At 38.2% G+C, this 22,247-nt stretch overlaps 1 protein-coding gene across 2 annotated transcripts in view; it reads right to left on the reverse strand.

The window, feature by feature from the left end:
- usp6nl (USP6 N-terminal like) overlaps positions 1-22,247 on the reverse strand; it is an 83,915-nt gene that overhangs the window by 8,267 nt on the left and 53,401 nt on the right. For both annotated transcript variants that reach the window (XM_079816445.1, XM_079816444.1), the window contains 11 exons: positions 21,416-21,489; positions 17,153-17,235; positions 15,148-15,187; positions 14,243-14,323; positions 6,328-6,435; positions 5,832-5,941; positions 3,903-3,951; positions 3,560-3,680; positions 1,592-1,686; positions 415-480; positions 217-316 (listed from right to left, as the gene is read on the reverse strand). In XM_079816445.1, coding sequence (XP_079672571.1) covers positions 217-316; positions 415-480; positions 1,592-1,686; positions 3,560-3,680; positions 3,903-3,951; positions 5,832-5,941; positions 6,328-6,435; positions 14,243-14,323; positions 15,148-15,187; positions 17,153-17,235; positions 21,416-21,489 — 927 coding nt within the window. The remainder of the gene's footprint in view (positions 1-216; positions 317-414; positions 481-1,591; positions 1,687-3,559; positions 3,681-3,902; positions 3,952-5,831; positions 5,942-6,327; positions 6,436-14,242; positions 14,324-15,147; positions 15,188-17,152; positions 17,236-21,415; positions 21,490-22,247) is intronic.

Consider the following 22,247-nt stretch of genomic DNA (forward strand, 5'->3'; position numbering starts at 1 on the left):
TCCCCCTTCAGAATCGTGGGAGAATCGCAATCTCCATTTTACACCCCAAAAAATTGTGATTCTCAATCTATCCAGAATCGTGCCGCTCTAGTCTATTATGAAAAGTGTCTTGTTTTTTCAATCTGTAATACAGAGTGTTGTACAGTATGAAATATGTGCATGGTGTACATACAAAGCTAAGTAAAGACATAAAAATACACAACACAGAGTCATTACTTTTGTGAAGTTTGAGGATGGTGTAGGACATTGTTGTCAGAACTCGCTCTCCTTCCAAAATATAAATGTCCCATATTCTCAGCGTGAGCGTGAACGGAGTCTATTCAAAACACATATAAATGCACTCAAATCAGTGAGGATTCACAAATAATATTACGACAGAAATAAATAAAACGGTCTGATTTAAAGTGTCCATACCCGATCCAAGAAACACTGAAAGAACCATTTCATAGTGTACAAGCTGGTGAACACCTCTTGGTTATCCTGTAGAGGGCAGCAAAGTTACAGTTATTGTTAAGTGAATGGCAACAAAAGATTCATGCATGCACACGCAAGCAACATACTGGTGTATTACACACTGCACAGTGTATACGTCTTTAAATTGTATGGGAGAAAGTTTAAAAAATGAGTGAGTTACACATTTTTTATGTTTGTTTCTTTTTCTTTTTCCTAGAATCCTACTTTGTAAAAATAATAATAATACTATTAAAAATATTAATCTGATTACATAATTAAGAGAAGAAAAAAAATGCTACTGTTTCTTCACTCTAGAACTGGAAGGTCAAGTCTTTGCATTGCACATACATCACACATTGTGTGTGATCTTTGGTTGTTTTCGTGCACCATTTGTATTCCTAGAATGTAGGTCATCCAGGTACATGCATCGCATTTATATTGAAGATTCAAATATTGTGCACACACACACACACACACACACACACACACACACACACACACACACACACACACACACACACACACACACACACACACACACACACACAAACACAAACACAAACACAAACACAAACACACACACACACACACACACACACACACACACACACACACACACACACACACACACACACACACACACACACACACACACACACACACACACACACACAATAAAAGTTAAGCTTATCCTTCTCTTTTATCCTCTTTCTAATCCACCCACACATCAAAGGCAGACTTCTCACACAAATAATTGATTAATTCATCACTCCATCCATCTCTTTATTAATTAATATTGCCTTTTATTAATTACTCTGCCCTTTAATGAATCCCCGCTGGCATTTCTTTGTGAATTATCTGCTACATGAGCACTCAGGGTTGGCCAGATGCTTGGGTTAACTTCCGAAAAAGCACCAATTCACTGACAATATAGGCCAAGACTGCATATGAAGCTTTTCAGCCATTGTGAAAAGTTAATTTAGGACACGCAGCATTAATCGGGATAAAATAAATATCTACACTGACAAAACAGCTTGACATGTAACTTTTTTTTCTTCAGGTGAAGTGGCCCCAGGTTCAACAGTCACTTTTTGAATGCAGTACATGATGTTTTGGAGGTGTTTTTTCTGTATCTTACTAGATGTTGTTTGAGCTTAGGCATCATCTTCTGCAGGATACGGTCATGATGCTCCTGGAAACGCATGAGTTTAGGAAACCCTGGTATAAAGAAACCTAGAAGAACACAACAACATTTTTCAATTAGGAACAGAAATTGTATGTTAAGTGCAAGTTTACAATATACAGTATTGAATAAATTAAAACGGAGTGTTGTAGCTCGGTGGTTCTCAACAAATATTTTGCTTCAGGGCAGAGATTTTACATCGGACATCAAGTGGTGGCTGAACACAGTACCGAAATCGAATAATAGGAAAAAAAAAAAATGAATGTTATAATGAATTAGATAAGCCTAAATGAATTCTTAAGATTTGATTTATTTATTTTAGATATTTATTTAATTTTATAAATGCTGGCTGTTTGGATTATCTTGAATTCAAGTGGATGTACAGTTCTTTAAAAAAATACATAAACATTTAAATAAATATTATTATTATTACTATTATTATACATTAATTAATTAATTTATTTATTTTAGATATTTATTTAATTTTATACACAGATCAGGCATAACATTATGACTATAATGTGTTGGTCACATTACACAATATAACTAATATTGTGTTGGTCCCCTTTTTGCTGCCAAAACAGCCCTGACCTGTCGAGGCATGGACTCCTCTAGACCCCTGAAGGTGTGCTGTGGTATCTGGCACCAAGATGTTAGGAGCAGATCCTTTAAGTCCTGTAAGTTGCGAGGTGGTGCCTCCATAGATTGGACTTGTTTGTTCAGCACATCCTACAGATGCTCGATTGGATTGAGATCTGGGGAATTTAGAGGCCAAGTCAACACCTCAAACTTGTTGTTGTTGTGCTCCTAAAATCATTCCTGAACCATTTTTGTTTTGTGGCAGGGCGCATTATCCTGCTGAAAGAGGCCACAGCCAATACCGTTTCCAAGAAAATGTGACATGGTCTGCAACAATGAATAGGTAGGTACGTGTCAAAGTAACATCCACATGGATGGCAGGACCCAAGGTTTCCCAGCAGAACATTGCCCAAAGTATCACACTGCCTCCGCCGGCTTGCCTTCTTCCCATAGTGCATCCTGGTGCCATGTGTTCACGTGATTCATCAGACCAGGCCACCACCTTCCATTGCTCCGTGGTCCAGGTCTGATGCTCGCGTGCCCACTGTTGGCGCTTTCGGCGGTGGACAGGGGTCAGTATGGGCACCCTGACTGGTCTGCAGCTATGCAGCCCCATACTCAACAAACTGTGATGCATTGTGTATTCTGACACCTTTCTATCAGAACCAGCATTAACTTCTTGAGCAATTTGAGCTACAATAGCTCGTCTGTTTGATCGGAACACACTGGCCAGCCTTCGATCCCCATCAATGAGCCAGCTCACCACTGTGCCTTCCTTGGACCACTTTTGATAGATACTGACCATTGCAGACCAGGAACACCCCACAAAAGCTGCAGTTTTGGAGATGCTCTGACCCAGTCGTCTAGCCATCACAATTTGGCCCTTGTCAAACTCACTCAAATCCGTACACTTGCCCATTTTTTCTGCTTCTAACGTATTAACTTTGAGGACAAAATTGCAGCCTAATGTATCCCACCCACTAACAGATGAAGAGTTGATTAGTGTTATTTACTTCACCTGGTCATAATGTTTACTGCCTGATCAGTGTAATTGCTGGCTGTTTGGATTATCTTGAATTTAAGTGGATTCACAGCTCTTTGAAAAAATACATAAATACAAATTTTAATAAATAATAACAATATTATTATTAATAGTAGTAGTATTAATGTATTGATTTTAAATATTTATACAATTTTATAATTGCTGGCTGTTTGGATTATCTTGAATCTAAGTGGACACAGTTTAAAAAACGTAACAATAATAATAATAATGTTAAGCATTTTCTCTTCCATTACAAAAATTGTATTATGTGTTCTAGAGTGGGTTAAAGTGTGTGCATGTACCGTGCATGGCATGTCTCTGTCCAGACAGGAGCTTAACCAGTGCCCAGAAAGCATCTTCCTCATTCATATAGATGAGTAACAGAGCAGTGATCTGACTCATGCCCTGACAATAGCCCACCTCCTACACACACACACACACACACACACACACACACACACACACACACACACACACATACAGTAAGAGAGAGAATCCAGTGCAGCTTTCTTCCACACATAAATCAAGTACAAACACGTACTCAAAAATTATTGCTGAGACATCAATTTAATTCAATATTAGGACGTAAACTGAAAACAACATGGCTACTTTTAAAAAGGGCATTTGTGGGTATATTTGACTCACCGTGTTATAAACGGAGTATGCTGTGAGCACATGAAACAGATCCTGCTGTCTGAAACACAGAACACACAAAACAATCATGTACACCTCCTCCATTCTGCTTTTCAATCTTATATGCCATGGATCATTACGTTTTAGCACATTTCGGCATGTTCTGTTCTTTCCCTCTCTCATTGTCTCATTTCCCTCCCCCCTCTTTTCTGTCTTGTGGATGTCTAAGGCCACACTGTGAGAATGATCTGACCCTTTCAAATCTCCACAGGTAAATGTCACATCAATCAATATGAGCGCTTTAGCCCTGTCACAATTCAATACACCAATAACTCGAAGAGAAACGGTGGGGTGTGGGCGTCTCTCTCTCGCTCCATTGCGCTCTCAACTTTTCCATTTCACATGCTGGTTAAATGTAGCAGCTTTATGGCCATGAGAAATGGAAGCACCGCAGAGGAGAAATAAAAAATGTATTTTACACAGGCAGATTAAAGCCCTATATATATAAAAAAAAGTCTCCATCAGCAAAGTGATTCAGTATGAAAGCCTGCTAAAACACCACAATGTATGCAATATTTGCAATACAATGGTTGGCTACTTGAATTAATTGTTCAGAAAAAATAAAATAAAATAAATATAAAATAATACAAATTATAATTAAATAATACTTGATTGCATGAAAATAAAATAACTAAAACAAAACTACTTAAAAAAATTGTTTAGAAGCAAAGCAAAATAAAAAAACACACAAAATGTTTAGATAATTGATTAATTTGTTCAGAATAAAAAACAAAAACACACAAACAAAAAAACAAAAAAAACATTTAGGCTATGTACAGACTGTCAGTTCAAATCCGATTTTTGTGCATATCCGTTTGGAATCTGATCGGATTTTGTGTGTCACTTTCTCACGGCACTTAAAATGTAAACATGTCAAACGTTGTTATAGGAAACAATGCAGAAACAAGGTTGTTTTATTGCAAAGTGTCGGTCAAGCAGAAAATTCCAATATAATGTTGAATTTTGATACCAGCGGAGATGACAGCACGGAATAAAGCCACGCATACCAGCCTCCTGCCACTACCTCAGAAGACGCAGTAGTCCAGCGTGGCGGCTATACATTGTCAAACACCTTTATTGCAAACCCCTTCATGTTGCTGTTGCTGTTTTTAGCGTATGACTACTAACACAACGTCATTACCACAGAAACCAATGCAGATATTCCGGAAAATTAAAAAGAGCGGCACGGGACACACAAATCTCAACAGTTGCGATACGGAATGCGGACAGTCAATAATTTAGATCAGATTTGGACTGACAGTGTGAACATAGCCTTAGATACTTAGATACTGGAATAACTTGAACTTGTATGCAATGGTGGCAATAAAATGTGTATAATACATATAAATTATAAACACTTGAATAAACGATAACACAAAACAAAACCACATTTTTGGATTCATGGAAAACTTGTTTGGAATATAACAAACACATTAAAATAAATAAATAACCTAACCCCTAAATATATATGGTGTGAAGGAGCTTAGAGATGCAAATTAAATTAAATTCAATTAAATTGTATCATGCATGTTTCTCTTAAGATAATCACACTTAAGTCTAGTGAGCTTTATGTGCCAATGGGCCTGGGAGCCTCAGTGGTCAGCTTGTAGAAGGGCCTAAGTATCTGATAGTGGGCAGCTTGCACTGTATGTGTGAAGGGGCCTAGATTGCCTAGTGGTCAGTGGGTCAGCTTTTACAGTGTATTGAGGGGCCTGGAGGAATTAGTGGTCAGCTCTTGCTATATTCACAGATAGGCCAAGGGCCCTTGATGGTCAGCTGGAATTACTGTACATGAATTGAGGGCCCATCATTAGCATGACGCATTAATACTTCCTGTGTATTTGTGTGTGTATTTCTGTTGATGTGTGTTTGGATGCTCACTTGACATCATAACGGTGCATGAACATGATGTGATCTCTATATGTACGATTGACATCCAGATCAATCTGACGGACATCTGGAGACAAACCCCTCGCTCTGATCTTCAGTTTCTGGAGAAAGAAAGAGACAGGGCATTGAGTTCATATGAACAGGCATATTAACTAGCAGTGAATTATAGCCAACACTCTGCAGAGACCACAGCATGATTTCTGCCACACACACAAACACCTCCAGTTAAAGGAGAATACAGCCTGCAAATCATGTTTTCTGTCTGCTTGGATGCTGCAGGGCTTTAGTAAAGCTGCTATTGTCCATTTGGGGTGATGTTTCCCTCTGCGGTGCGAGTGTGTCAAACCACATAAGTGTTACATTGCAAACCTCATGGGCTGGCTATTTTAAAAAGGCATATTTAAGCAAAGAGTTTGTGATTGCCTCTCTCTTACACACACATGTCTGTGTGTTCATGAATATGCTGGAATGGCGAAATTGTGTTTACCTCATAGAAGTCCTTCTTCTCCTCCTTGATTTTGGGGACGTCGAGCAGCAGACACCAAACCTGACCTCTGAGCTGCAGTGGAATTCCCTTATAGATCCTTCTCGCCAACTACACACACACACACACACACACACACACAAACAAGATTAGAATGTAAAAAAATCTCTAAACCTCAAATATGGAAGTGGACACGTTGTAGACGTTTTCAACATCAACCAACCAATCAATCAATCAATCAATCAATCATTCAAACAAACAAACAAACCAATTAAATAAATAAATACATGTTATTTTCATAATGGTTAAAAATATCACGACCATTCAGAAGTTTGAGGTTAGTAAGATTTTTGACAAAGACTCTGATGCCCATCAACGCTGCATTTATTTTTTCAAAAATACAGTAAAAAAGCAATATTGTGAAATATTAATAACATTTAAAGTAACACTTTTCTTTTTGAATTTATATTTTGAAATGTAATGTGACGGCAAAGCTGAATTTTCAGCATCAATACTCCTGATGATCCTTCAGAAATCATTTTAAATAAAAATTTGCTGTTCAAGAAACATGTTTATTATCAATGTTTAAAACAGTTGTGCTGCTTAATATTTTGTGGAAACCATGATACATATTTTTTTTCATGCAAATAAGTTCACCTTTTCAGCATTATTTTGCATAGTCAGACAAAAATCTTTCAAATATTTATAATATTTAAAAAGCTTCAGCTTTAAAGAAATAGTAATAAAATGCTTAAAAAGCATAATGCTTTTCCTCGATTATGATGTCACGCCAGTTTTACCACCTGTTTTTGAGTTTATACCCCTCACAAAATATCACAATTAATTTGATTTCTAAAAATAAAATAATCATTGCAAACATGAATTACATTTTTTGAAGAAAAGTGTAATGTCATTGACTCTCTGGAATATGGAATATAGACAATTCTATCAGAAACCGATGACTTTGTTTCATTTTCATGGTCAGCTGTAGACCCAGACGGAATCTGCAGACTTTCCACATATTCTGTGCTTGATTTTGGGAGAATTTTAGGTATCGGAATGAAGATTTAATTATGGTGAAATAAGTTAATTGAACAGGGAGTTTTAGCAGAAAGCATGCAAAAAATTATGAAAAACTTTGGAAAAACAAACAAAGGGGGGGAAAGGTATATAGTATATAAAACGATGTGGACACAAATACTGCTGGCCTGGTTATTAGGACACCCTCAATAACCATAATCCCGCTGTCTAAACACATTCAATGCCAGTGTAATAGAACACATCTGTCTCTCACAGGTAATTGTGCAGTCAGTAAAGATTAAACTCCCATCAGAGTGCAGATTAAAAGCTCAAAAGCAAAATGCTGAAACCACAAAAGCTAATGGCCGGCGTGAATCGTCTCACAGCAACAATTAAACTCACCCGCTGGAACAGAGACAGAGAGCGAGAGAGAGACTGTGGTGGGGTTGAGAGGTGAAAGAGAGGAATGAACGCTCTTTAGTTTCCTGCACTCATCTGTCCACATTACTGCCGCTAAGTGATTTCCTGAACGTCTCTTCCGCCCTAAGGGCCCATCCATGTGTGTGTGTGTTTGAACTGATGGCTGCTGAGTAGTTCACTTACAATAATGGTAACGACGATATTAATCATCTTCAGGAGGCTCTTGAGGAGCTGATTATTGACAGACAGCAGTGGGCACATATCCCACAGCCACAAACCTGACGAGTGTGAGTGTGTGGGTTCCTGCCTCTAATCTCGGCGAAATGAGGCGATCAAGGCTGTTTGTTTATTTGAATAAAACAAGACATTACAAATCGGCAGGTGTCTGTGTGTGTTTGATTATGTCTTTAAGTGTCTGTTGACGGGGGACTGGCGTTGTAATTGCGGATGAAGTCGATGACTCCATCTGTTCAAAAAAAAAAAAAAACACTATGAACAAGATGTCTCCTTAGAGTGAGTGCGGAACGAGGAAATCAGAACCAAAACAAACACGCAGATCGATACTATATAGCAGGGTTTCCTAAAGTGGACTGATTAAAAAATATGATTAAATTATGCAAATGTGTTCAAATAAACAACCATGAATATTTTGGAGCGGCTAGGAATAGCAAGCTAGCTTTGAAAGCATACGATCCCACCCTCCATTCAGAGTGTCTCCAAAGACCTCCAAAACACATGAACACACACAGCAGAGTCTGCAAAGCGCCACGAGACGAGAGGCGGCGTTAAATTACCTCATATCTCAAAGCACATAACATTACAATAATATTTAGACCACTTCTATTATTGACTGCTATCAGGATGTGAAGAGAGTTGCAACCAGTTTGACAAAAAGTGTTTATGAATGTAACGGAATTCTTATGTTCAGGGAACCGGCGAACGTTCAACAACTTTAATTCAAAATAAACACAAACTGAAAGTAAAAGCGCGGGCCCCTCACGGACGACTGCTGCGCACACACATAACGAAACACAACGTAAAGTCCAGGCCTGGTCCTCTCTCGTCCTTCACTAGTGTTGCTCGCCCTTATATGCCTCCGGGCTCCCTCATGAGAGGACTCGAGAACGGTGTGTCTCGCAGGTGACGATAATTCCCAATCCCGCACCGGTCTCGCTCGCTCCTCCCACGTCTCTCGCTCGTCAACCTCGCCACGATGAAAAACATTGCCTACCTTAGCTTTATTGTAAAATCTCACAGATTTTAGGTCAAATGGGTTCGGCTGACAAAAATGTTTGGGAATCCCTGCTACTGTATAGCCACCTTATTCCTGACGAGCCTACTACGTTTTGAATTATGGGTGGCACTTCCGGTTTGGGGAACTTCCATTCAAAAAGACTGAAACGAGTCATTTCAAATCATAAGGTTCCGCAACAAATAAAGCTTATCCACCAGTTTGACTGAATGAGCTGTCAATTTTCCTTCACGTTTTATTTTCAGACATCATGAGAATAATGTAGTGTGAATTCAGGGTGATTGGGACACTTTTTGCCATTGAGATGACTTGGAAAAAGTGTCCCTGTCAACCTGAATTCACCCTAATGCTTGGTATTTTGACGTGTTGAAAGTACGTTATGATTATATGATATGTTATACGAAGAATATCTATGGCAAGAGCTCTTCTCAGTCGCTGCATTCTTTTCCTTATTATTATTATTTTCTTTTTCCCCTTTGTATTCCGCTGTAACACCGTCTTCGGTATTCAACTTGAAAGAAAGTGTAAGAAAGTGTAACACCAGTAACGCTTTTTCCGTAAGTTGAATACAGAAGGCGGACTGGCGGAAGATAGATATTTTACTTTATAACGTGTTAAATGTGGATATTTTTCTTACACAAATGCATCGCTTCGCTTCAGAAGGCCTTTATTAACCCCCAGAGTCGTGTGGGTTACGTTTATAATGGATGGATGCACTTTTTTGGGCTTCAAATTTTGGGGTTGTCATTCACTGCCATTATAATGCTTGGATTAGCCACGACAGTTTTTAATATAACTCCAATTGTATTCGTCTGAAAGAAGAATGTTATATACACCTATAGGATGGCTTGAGGGTGAGTAAATCATGGGGTCATTTTTTATTTTTGGGTGAACTATCCCTTTAATAACACAACTAAACATAAAATACTTACACACGATGAAGCAATATTTATACACACGATGAAGCAATATTTATATCAACAATTTAAGAAAATCAGTTGTACATTTTAAATCTTAAAAATGCAAGAATCATGGCACGGGACAGATACGGAAAAACAGCCAAACAACTTTAAAAAAAGAAATTGTGCAAAGAATGTGAATGATAGCGTGAGCTAGGTGGCTGGAGATCAAACAGGACGTGAACCGGGTGGGACTTGTCTGGAATAATACACCTGACACTTGGTGATTAAAGAGAGTGGATGTCATCCCGATCTATCCTGCATGCACTGGGTACTGACCTTGCACCTCAGATCATGGGAAATAAAATTTCAGACTATATATAAATATATATATATAATAAAATACATACTGTAACATAGGTTTCTATAGAACAGCGCAACAATTGTATACATGTTACAGTAGCATTGCTACAGCTGTGTATGGGTAGTTGACATATATATTTGAGGTTGACGTTCTACAATAAGAGATTTTATATTCTATTTAAAACAAATTTAAAAAATATATATATAATCAAGCTAATTTTATTATATACCATATTACATTTTATTTAATAATTAAACTGTAATTACAATTACAACAACAACAAAAAACAATCACAAAATGTTTTTGAAACAAGTGGGGCAAAAATATTAAAAACTGCAATTGTGCGTGGACTTGTTATGTCAAATACTTAAAGAGTTAGTTCACCCAAAAATGAAAATTCTGTCATTAATTACTCACCCTCATGTCGTTGGACACCCGTAAGACCTCCGTTCATCTTCAGAACACAAATGAAGATATTTTAGTTGAAAGCTGATGGCTGAGAAAGGCTTCAGACAGGCCTCCATTGGCATTCAGTACATTGACACTTCCAAGATCCATGAAAGGCACTTAAAACGTCGTTACAAAGTCCATCTCACCACAGTGACTCTACAATAATTTTACGATGCGACGACAATAGTTTTTGTGCACAAAAAAAAATCAAAATAACACCTTTATCCAACTTGTTCTTGTCTTCAGTGTATGCCTCCACGACGCATGCGCGAGAATATGACGCCGATCCGGCGTTCGGACACATGACCCAGAAGCGATTTGTTTACGAGCAGAGGAAGACGCGCGTGTCTAAGCTGTTGGATTCTACATTGATCGTGCTTTAGGTCTTGGCGTAGTGCTCAAAATGGGGCTTAAGTGTGTATTTCATGGATTCCCGAACGCTGGCGCTACGTCATATTCTTGCGCATGCGTCGTGGAGGCATACACGAAAGTCGAGAACAAGTTGGATAAAGGTGTTATTTTGATTTTTTTTTGCGTCGCATCGTAAAATTATTGTAGAGTCACTGTGGTGAGATGGACTTTGTAACAACGTTTTAAGTGCCTTTCATGGATCTTGGAAGTGTCAATGTACTGAATGCCATAGAGGCCTATCTGAAGCCTTTCTCAGCCATCAGCTTTCAACTAAAATATCTTCATTTGTGTTCTGAAGATGAACGGAGGTCTTACGGGTGTCCAACGACATGAGGGTGAGTTGAGTAATTAATGACAGAATTTTCATTTTTGGGTGAACTAACCCTTTAAGTAAGTATTAAAGTATTAAATACTTAGGTAATAGTTACACAAATTGCGTCAAAATGTTGTTTTTTTATCCAACTGAACAAAACTCGTATGTAATAAAAACAAAAAAACATAAATGTAGTTTATATACAATGTATTAAACCTGCAACATTTACATAAAAAATGGTCAACATTCAAAAATAGTCACAATTAAAAAATAAATAAATCAACAATTAAAATATAGTAATTTAAACATTAACAAATGAAAATTTTCTGAAGAGTTAACAGTTAACAAAGTTGGTACTTTTTTTAAATGAAAAAAGTGGTGTTTGATGGCATCTTAAACATTAAACATTTTTATTTAAATATATTTTCGAGTGCAGAGCATACAAGCGATGGTCAGGGTCGGCGAGATGAAGCCTCTTGCATGTCTGCCAGTCACCTTCAGTAACAGCTTCAAGTTCTTCAAGGGGCATTTTTCCTTTAAAGCTGCAAATAAAGACATTTGTTTTTTATGCACATGACGAATATGGCAAGCTGACATTAGCTAGAAAGCCAAGAAAAACTTAAGCCACAGAGATAATGTTAACTTAGGGCATTTTACACAATATGTTGCAATCGTGAGCTCAGTTAGTTTTCAATGAGAGAGAGAGAGAGGGTTATCGGCAACGTGACATTCCCTCATGCAAATCACAAAATGGCTACAACGTGTAATTAGAAGCTATTCCATGCACAATAAACAAAGGAAATCATAAAGCTTGTTAAAATGAGTTCCCACCACTGAAATTGTGTAGCGTTGACACATGCGCGGCTCACACCCCAATACACCGATCAGGCATAACATTATGACCACCTTCCTAATATTGTGTTACTCCCCCTTTTGCTGCCAAAACAGCCCTGACCTGTCGAGGCATGGACTCCACTTGACCCCTGAAGGTGTGCTGTGGTATCTGGCACCAAGATGTTAGCGGCAGATCCTTTAAGTCCTGTAAGTTGCGAGGGTGGGGCCTCCATGTATCGGACTTGTTTGTTCAGCACATCCCACAGATGCTCGATTGGATTGAGATCTGGGGAATTTGGAGGCCAAGTCAAAACCTCAAACTCATTGTTGTGCTCCTCAAACCATTCCTGAACCATTTTCTGCTGAAAGAGGCCACAGCTACCAGGGAATATCGTTTCCATGAAAGGGTGTACATGGTCTGCAACAATGCTTAGGTAGGTGGTAAGTGTCAAAGTAACATCCACATGGATGGCAGGACCCAAGGTTTCCCAGCATCACATGGCCTCCGTCTGCTTGCCTTTTTCCCATAGTGCAGGTAAGCAATGCACACGTACCCGGCCATCCACGTGGTGGAAAAGAAAACGTGATTTATCAGACCAGGATAACTTCTTCAATTGCTACGTGGTCCAGTTCTGATGCTCGCGTGCCCACTGTTGGCGCTTTCGGCGGTGGACAGGGGTCAGTATGGGCACTCTGACTGGTCTGCAGCTATGCAGCCCCAAACACAACAAACTGTGATGCATTGTGTATTCTGACACCTTTCTATCAGAACCAACATTAACTTCTCGAGCAATTACAGTAGCTCATCTGTTTGATTGGACCACACGGGCCAACCTTTGCTCTCCACGTGCATCAATGAACCTTGGCCGCCCATTACCCTGACGCCGGTTCACCACTGTGCCTTCCTTGGACCACTTTTGATAGATACTGACCACTGCAGACTGGAAACACCCCACAAGAGCTGCAGTTTTGGAGATGCTCTGACCCAGTCGTCTAGCCATCACAATTTGTCCATTTTTCCTGCTTCTAACACACTTTGAGGACAAAATGTTCACTTGCTGCCTAATATACACACCCACTAACAGGTGCCGTGATGAAGAGATCATCAGTGTTATTCACTTCACCTGTCAGTGGTCATCATGTTATGCCTGTATGTATGCATGTATGTGTAAAATGCCCCTCAACGACCGTCTACGAATTATCACAAAATACATTTCAGAAAACATCTAATGCAAAATACAGACATTTTTCTTACCTCCACTAATGGAAGATATCCACCGATGATGAAGATGAGCGTGGGGAAACTTGCTTGTGAGAAGAATAACGGCTCACAAAGTGACGCAAGAAGCAAAGTGATTGGATGATGAGCATTTTTTCTTTTTAACACATTTATTACAAAATGACAAATGTTTTAAAATAGTCGTAACAAAAATAATGTGCTAAGAATTAACACATCCTTTTTGAGAGTGAGTGGATGGAGTAGCTTTGCAGTGCAACAAATACAGGAATGCTTCGTTTCGTTGTGTTTTTGATGCATTGTGCCGTGTTGCTAATGCTTGTTTGGTGTAGACACTGTGTGACAGTCTAATTGGACTAATTGGACTAATAATAAGAAGTAATGATTAGCTCTACAGAGTAATAAACTGCACAACTGTCACGCTCCACCTCAGGCAGTATGACGTTTTCTCATTTCACACCAGACACTGTTAGTGGACAGAAATACAATTTAACACACCAAGAGCTGCCTGAAGATGTCCAAACAGATACTGACAGATTTTGTGCCGCTGAAGCAGGACAGTGGCTTTCTTAGGGGAACGGTCCAATGTCGCCCAATACACAGGACAGAGACAGCCAAAGGGAACTTTAGCCATTCACATGCAAAAAATGAAAGACTGAGAAACTGACTTTCTCAAAGTCCTTCAGAGAGTTATGGTCTGTTTATGAAGGACACGCACCTTGTCGCTGTTCTTGTATTTATCCCAGCTTTTCAACATTTTCAGCCATTTTGTCGTTCTCTCTATTTCCAGATGTTTGTGCTAAACAGATAAAATGCAAACATATTACAATAAATAAATAAATAAACCTTAAAGTTTAATCTAAGGCAACACTAAGAGGACTTTAACGAAAATGTATTTCAGTGAGTTTCTAGAAAGCAGTATTAAATTAGCAGCATTATTACAATTTTGGAGGCCACCCATAAAAAACTCCAGAGACATTTCAAATGTTTTTTCTACCTTTTCTTCTACAAGCACATAATTGCTTCTGAGGAAGCAATGCTACTTTGTTTCTCCAATTTAGAGCTCATTATCACTTTATAACCTGACACTTAAAGTGCTTTTTGCATGATAAATGTGTGATAAAGAAATCAAATTTTGAATCCGAATGACTTGTCTGAGTCATTTTTACACTCATTTTAACCAGGTGGTGAAGGGGATTTTTAATGAAAGACAATTTCCCTCAAAGGTATCTAGCTTTCTTTAAAATGAATGACACTTGCTTTTATATTTCGTTTCTTAATCCAATGACATTCCTATAGGACAGGTTATATATTATGTATTCTGCATCTCTACACAGGAAATGCCATGGTTTTTGGGTTACTATAGCGAGTATTTATTTTTAACTGTGATAAATTACAAAAAGGTTTTGGAAGCTGATATGGAAAATTACAACAAACTGGATTTATGTGAAATCTAATTTACATGGGAATGGGAATCATACTTGAATCCAAAAGGCAATTAATCTACATAAAACACAAATTTTCTGCACTTTTGTTGTTTTCACAGATGCAGAATGAATATATCAGGTTGGCTTAACTTTACCAGTTTTGATGCCATGGATACAAACAGAGCACTGGACTCACCTTTTCCTCCACTACGTCATACATTGGAAGCTCATCCTCACTGTGAAAGACAAAACGCACCTTATTACAAAAGGGAAATACACACAGTTGGACTAAACTCTTTTTTTTGTGATGAATCAAATCAAGTGTTTTAGTCAGACTACACTGGACTCTCAGATTATATATCTCAGATAATGTCCGTCCACTGTTCACATAACAAGATAGCCATACAGGGACAGAAAACCAACAAATCATACACTGGTTTATGCTGCTGACGTCAAATCTTGGATCCTTGCATGTATTACTGTAAAAGGAATTACTTTGTTCCACAGGAAGTGTACTCGCTGGATAAATAAACATCACTATTGGTAATGATGCCTTCATGACCTCCACCCCTGAAACTGTTCAAAGTGCAAGATACACAAACAGGAAATGACTGTTTCCATGGCAGCCATTTTGGATCTGATCTGGGATATTCATGAGGAAACCAAGGGAAGTCACGACATATGGCTCTGTTCCAAACCCTAGAGAGCTTCCTTTCTTTCTACATAGGCAGCAACCTTCTACTGCAGTCAAAATAAATGTTGTGAATTTGTATTGTATTTTTTTTAAAGACCCCCCGTGGTGAAAATCAAGTTTTTAATGTTGTTTATATGTCTATGTTTATAAACAATGTGCAAATTCATAAGTCAACACCATTGCTGAGTATTTTCTGAGTCTCAAAAACTTGGTTGGAAATCGACAGTGTTTCTTACGTCACAAACGATCCAATCACACGTCAACAAGCCGGCGGGCTTTAGTATACCATTAACTATGACACCTCTGAAGCAGAGGAGTCTCAAGAGAAGCCAGGTTACCCCGGTATATTTTTCTGTTGATATGAAAAATCATGTATCATTTAGCAATATAGCGGGTGAATTATGTATATGATTACGATGTTATGATGAACTATATGCCTTTCTCCATTGACGTTCTAAGTTGTTCAAAGTGTTTCTAAGGATATGCATATACTGCATATACTAAATGAAGCAAGAGTGTAGCTCAAGCTATTTTATGGCATGACTGTCTTTTTCACAGGAAAAAAGTAATTTTGGTGATCAAAGACGAGTTATAAGGGATATAATTATTGACTACAGGGGGACTTTAAACAAACATTGAGATCTTTAGAAAAACAAAAAGCAAAAACAAAACAATACTTAAAGAAAACAAAAAAAGAGAACAACAAAAGAGCAGAACAAAAGCGTAAGATACAGAGCAAACAAAATAAAGGAATAAAAAAGCCAACAAAAAAACAAAAACTTAAAATACAGAACAGAAAGCAAACAAAAAACAAAAACTTAAAACACAGAAGAAAGCAAACAAAAAACTAAAACTTAAAATACAGAACAGAAAGCAAACAAAAAACAAAAACTTAAAACACAGAACAGAGAGCAAACAAAAAACTAAAATTTAAAATACAGAACAGAAAGCAAACAAAAAACTAAAACTTAAAATACAGAACAGAAAGCAAACAAAAAACTAAAACTTAAAATACAGAACAGAAAGCAAACAAAAAACACAAATTAAAAATACAGAACAGAAAGCAAACAAAAAAATTAAAATACAGAACAGAAAACAAACAAAAACAAAAAACTTAAAATACAGAACAAGCAGAAAACAAAAGACAAAAAAACAAAACAAAAAAACAAAATTCTAAGAAACACTGGCATGTGTTGCTGAGCCAGGTCTATCTATCTCCCAGTTTGCTTTTACTTCCTTGTACTTTTCCAGTTTTTTTTCCACCCCTGCAATTACAGAGTCCTCATCTGCCAGACACATGTGGCACCCTATAAATATCGCATAGTGCACTGCTGTTTAAGGGGCCTGGGTAAGCCACAAAACTCCCTGCCAGGGCGAGAAGAGAGGAGAGGCCAAAGGAGCAGACAAACATCAAGATAAAGGCTTCAGACTCTGCTGGGTCTACTACCTGCATCTCCTCACTCATGTGTATAAGATCTCACAGAACAGAATAATGCACATTGCTTACTGCAGGAATCCAAAGCGGTCCACCGCTTTATACAGATCAAAATTGGCCTCCTCCCACGGCTCCACCTCCGCACTTTCTTTACCCTGAAAGCACAAATAACACAAAGCAGTGAGTACACATCAGTTGAGACATAGTTTTAGTGTGTATGTGTGTGTGTGCCGAGTTGCTCAAGGCTTGAGTTCTCAAAGCGTATGGCTCCACTGATCTGAGAATTTGCTGTTCATACATATTTTAGGCAGGTAATGAGGGGTGTGCAGAATGTGGACAGGTTCAGTACAGCACAAATAAACAATACAAAGAGCAGAAATAAAGAGAGAGGCGCCTGGGGCAGTAACAGATCATTCTTGAGTAAGAACAGTGTGTTTACGAAAGGAGAGAGAATGATACATGGTCCGTGTTCTGACCACACATACTACATTTTTTTCTAAACTTAAACTTTTTTGTATAGTAAAGTTAATTCAGGGCCACTTAACATAGAGACTTCATTTAAATATATATATATATATATATTTTAGCTATTTTCAGTCTTTAGGGAGCAGGAAATAAAAAATCCTGTAGAGGAGCTGGTGTGGATTGATTACCCCACACTTTGGGCGAGGACGGAAAACTCTCCACTCCACTCTTAGTTCCAGTCTATGGCTTTTTTTAGAGCTATTTTCGTTTGCCACAGAAAAAAGAAAAAAAAACTGACCTGCAAAACCAGAGCATTCTAGCCAATCACAATAAGCCGATATTTATTTTAATAATATGACTGATAACCGATAAATTGCCAATATAAAAATTTTAAATTAATAAGTATTTTCAATACTTTCTGTGCACTATGGATGTCTAGTTTGACTAATGGCAATGTTTCATTTGAAATGCGCCACTAAATTATATGAAAAGAAAGGTGAAACATGCTACCCACTGACAAAATCATTTCATCCCAAAGGCCATTGAACTGTCACGCTAATGACTAACTATGCAATATGTGCACTTTGTCACTTTGACAACATAAATGTATGCTAATTTAAATGTAAAGGAAATGTGAAGGTGTTAATAGATCTGGGAGGCCTGGAGAACGAGAAAAGAATGGGAGGAATCAATCGGCAGGAGCGAGAACAAGAGTGGGAGCGATAAAAAAGAAAGAGTATGATCGAAAATCAAAGACAAAATACAATCTGGTACAGAGAGAAGCCATATCAAGGGCACACGCACACTCGTTTATCTCGGTCTCACCCTCTCGTGTGTGTCACAGGCATAAATCTACAGTTGGATATGATAATCTGATAGCATGTCACAGTAACACGCAGGGCTATGGGAAATATTTCGGCCTGCGAAACACGTCAAGGGCGCACCCCTCCTCCACTGTTTTCTCATGTCTTGCTGCATCTATTCATCCCTCTAGACCTGAGAGAATGACCTCACAAAAACAATATTACACGCAATAGCATGTTTACATTTGAATTTTGCGGTATTTGACATTTAAAAAATGAGTGACCATTAAATGGCATGACTACCTGGCTCAGTGGCATTCACACTTCCCTTCTGTTACTTCTGTAAAATGTGACAACACCCCAAACTAGAGCCTAAACAATGAGTTCCGTAATATACATAATATAGAGTCTGTTGTAGATGCGATGCTTTGATGGCTGTAAAGACGATGCTTTGGAGGGGATGGATTTAGGACGAGTGATTTATTGTGTTTACTGTTACTGTTGGACACAACAAACCCTCTTAAGGAATTTGGGCTCTTAATTCTTCCCCTTTAACACACTGCTGTAAGGATGAATCAGTGCGTGAACAAATCATTCAGGGTTGCATTTCCCAAAAGCATCGTAAGCCTAAGTTGACCGTAGAATTGCCACCAATGGTCTCTACGATCAATTTAGGCTTACAGTGCTTTTGGGAAACACAGCCCAGGCCGTTTTTGTGAACTGGATCAACTAATTTATAAAACCAAAAATCAGACTGACTGAATCCATTTCTTCACAAATCAAACTTCTCCATGAGAGTTCACGACTCACGAGAGATCTAGGTCCGATGTCAAGATTTTCAATGAATAACGACTTAAATTTTAGTCTGTTTCTTCCTGTTGTATGGCTTCTGAAAAATATAGTACATGAATCATTCATGCACTACTCTTAAGGCCATTACATACTCCGCAAGAACAGAGAAAAAAAGTTCTCGCTCCGAGGGCTGCGAGAACAAAATGACGTCCTTTTGTTCTCGCAGCCCTGGTTTGGGAGTTCTCGTAGCTTGTTCTCGACACATCATCTGAGCAGAACTTTTTTTCTTGTAGGTGTCTGAGAACTATTGTGTGAATGGCCCGAAATTTAAAGTGGGCGAGGTTAATGAGGAGAAATGGAACTGTTCGGTGCCTGAAGTTATTTTCTCGCAAAGTATGGAATGTCCTGGCCAGAACGAACTTTGTTTTTGTTCTTGCTACCTCGAGAAAACGAACAAATTTCTTTGTTTGCACCAAGCTTTAGGCCCCGATCAGACGGAATGCTTTTTTAAATAGTTTTCTATTGGCTGTGAGAGTTTTGCGCGCTGTTTATGCGCCCTGGGTGCCTCACGTTTTAGCTGTTTGCTGCGCCTCGCGTTTTTTGAAGCAGCGCTCTGAGAGCCTCAAGCTTTAAAAAAATCACACGACAGCATTGTGTTTTTTTCCATTGTCCAATTGAATGTATGGAGAGGCGGGCCTTCCATTGTGGTGACGGTTACCTTGATTAGACTGACAGGACAGCTGATTCGGGGGTTGCCTAGCAACATAAAAATAAAACGCAGCACACTGCTCTTTTCTAAATAAAAAAATGGCAACCAAAAAACCGCGCTGTGTCTTGCGTTTTCAAACCTGAAAAACGCGCTCTGCCTCATGTTTTTTTTGGTAATTTTGAAATCAGTCCTCTTTTACTTTCATTATCAAACAACAAAACAAAACAAGGTGTGGACTAGGTGAACTAGTATCAGTTTTTTTTTTTATTTGTATATATTAGTGCATTAGGAGCAAGTAAAGCAAAAATGCAAAAACCTAACTGCCCTGCACAACCAGAGCATTCTGGCCAATCATGATAAGCCGGTTTTTATTTTAATAATATGACTGATAACCGATAAATGGCCAATATTACCATTTAAATAAAATAAATAAATACATATTTTCAATACTTTGTGTGTACTATGCATTTATAGACTTAAATTTCCATCTGTTTCTCCCTGTTATATGGCTTCTGAAAAATGCACTACTTTTATGGTGTTTTAGTCATTCTGGAACCAGTCCTCTTTTACTTTGAAAACAAAACAAAACCAAACAAAACAAAACTAGTATCAGTTTTAAATATTAGTGGATTAGGAGCAAGAAGTGCAAAAATGCAAAAAATCAGGGGGTAAACATGTTAAAACTAACACTTTAGAAGATAAACAAACAAATGTAACATTAGAGTATACATGTTGTGCTCTCTGAGTTGACAGGAGAATCCCAGCGTAAGGGAGTTTATTACAATCCAATTAACAGACACATTACGGAATTGCAGCTCCCTAATGAGAGCTCAGATTACACTCGATTTAAACTATCAGTTTACAAACCGGACATGCTTGAGAGATTTCATGACAAAAATCAAGATACCTTACTTGGTGCATGTGCTTTCAGTGAAAACACACATTTATCATTAAAAGGTGGCGGGTTAAGTCATAATGCTCTTAATATTTATAACCCCATAATATTCTTAATATTTATTAACACATAATCATTATTGCATCAATGTAGTGTAAGGTCTCACTTCCCTCCATGTAAGCCATACTTCACCAATATGTCTGTTGACGAGTGTATCTTCTGGAAAGCATGGTTGAAGATACAATGCCAGATGTGAACTTTGGATAAAAGTTAGCCTCCCAACATAAGTGATATACATAGCAGCTGGTGAACAGGTGTTTCACATCATGCCCGTTACATATTTTGCACGTCTAGGGTACTCTTTTGACCAATCAGCATGCAAGACCAGAATGTAGATCTCTCTCTCTAAGATAATTCTCTGTGGCATTCTAAATTTGCTGAAAATGTCTATCATCAGACAGACAACGTTTCAGCAAAGTGTCTCATATGAAAATAAAGATAATCTTCCCGATGAAAATATGTATATCGGATGTGATGTGCGCAGGTTGTGAACTATGATGGAAGGAGGTGTCTGGATGGATCAGAGTATGTGTTTGTTGTGTTTCTGTTTTTCTTGGAAGTGTATTGGAGGTTATTTGGCTGGTGAGTGAATGACGGCTGTTTTCTCTCACCTTGTCATATTTGGCGAGTATCTCAGCTCGCTCCTGTTCCAACTTCACTGCAGCATCCAGCTCTGAATTAGACGCTGGAAAGAGAAACAGAAAAATAGACCAATTAGCTGCAATTTTCACCGTCCAGTACGTGAATCATCTCACTAATAAGCCTGGCTGACAGAAAGGAAAAGAAAAGATGTTGGACTTCTTTGCACTTTGTGAAACACACACACACACACACACACACATTCTCTCTCTTCTATCGGCTAGAGCGTAGCAACAAGTGGCTGTTCAAATAGGTCTGAGCCAGTATGTGGCTCTCAAGGGCAAACTGCGTCATTCACATCTAAAGCAAACAACGTGGGTCTTCTTTTATAGGAAGGTTCCATGTTCAATACAAGCTCTATGGACAGCACATCTGTATTATGCAGAGAAAACAATATAGAGAAAAACATGCAAAATCGGATGCTGTAACAAATTCAATTCAATGCTATCTATCATCTTGATAGATAAAAATATTCAACTGTTTGCCTGCTTAAGAAAACGTTCCACATTAAAAAGATTCAAAGTGAGAAAGGAATAAAATAAGGATTTAAAACGCTTCTAATAAAAATAAGAGATCAGGTGCGAGACATAACTAAGTATTTATGGAGAATCAAGTGGGGAAAAAAACTGGACATCATAGGATGTTGTTCATTAAGTTGATCATTAAAGACAGAGCACAAGTCCTTTCACTTTGTGTGAGCAGTAAAATAATACAATCTAATAAAAGGAGAAAGCCAGGAATATGCAACCTAACATTTGATAGGATTAAAAGAGCTTTAGCCGCATACAAAGTCATGCAACAAAC

The sequence above is a fragment of the Gobio gobio genome, assembly GCF_949357685.1.
Source record: "Gobio gobio genome assembly, chromosome: 5".
NCBI classification, from domain to species: Eukaryota; Metazoa; Chordata; class Actinopteri; order Cypriniformes; family Gobionidae; genus Gobio; species Gobio gobio.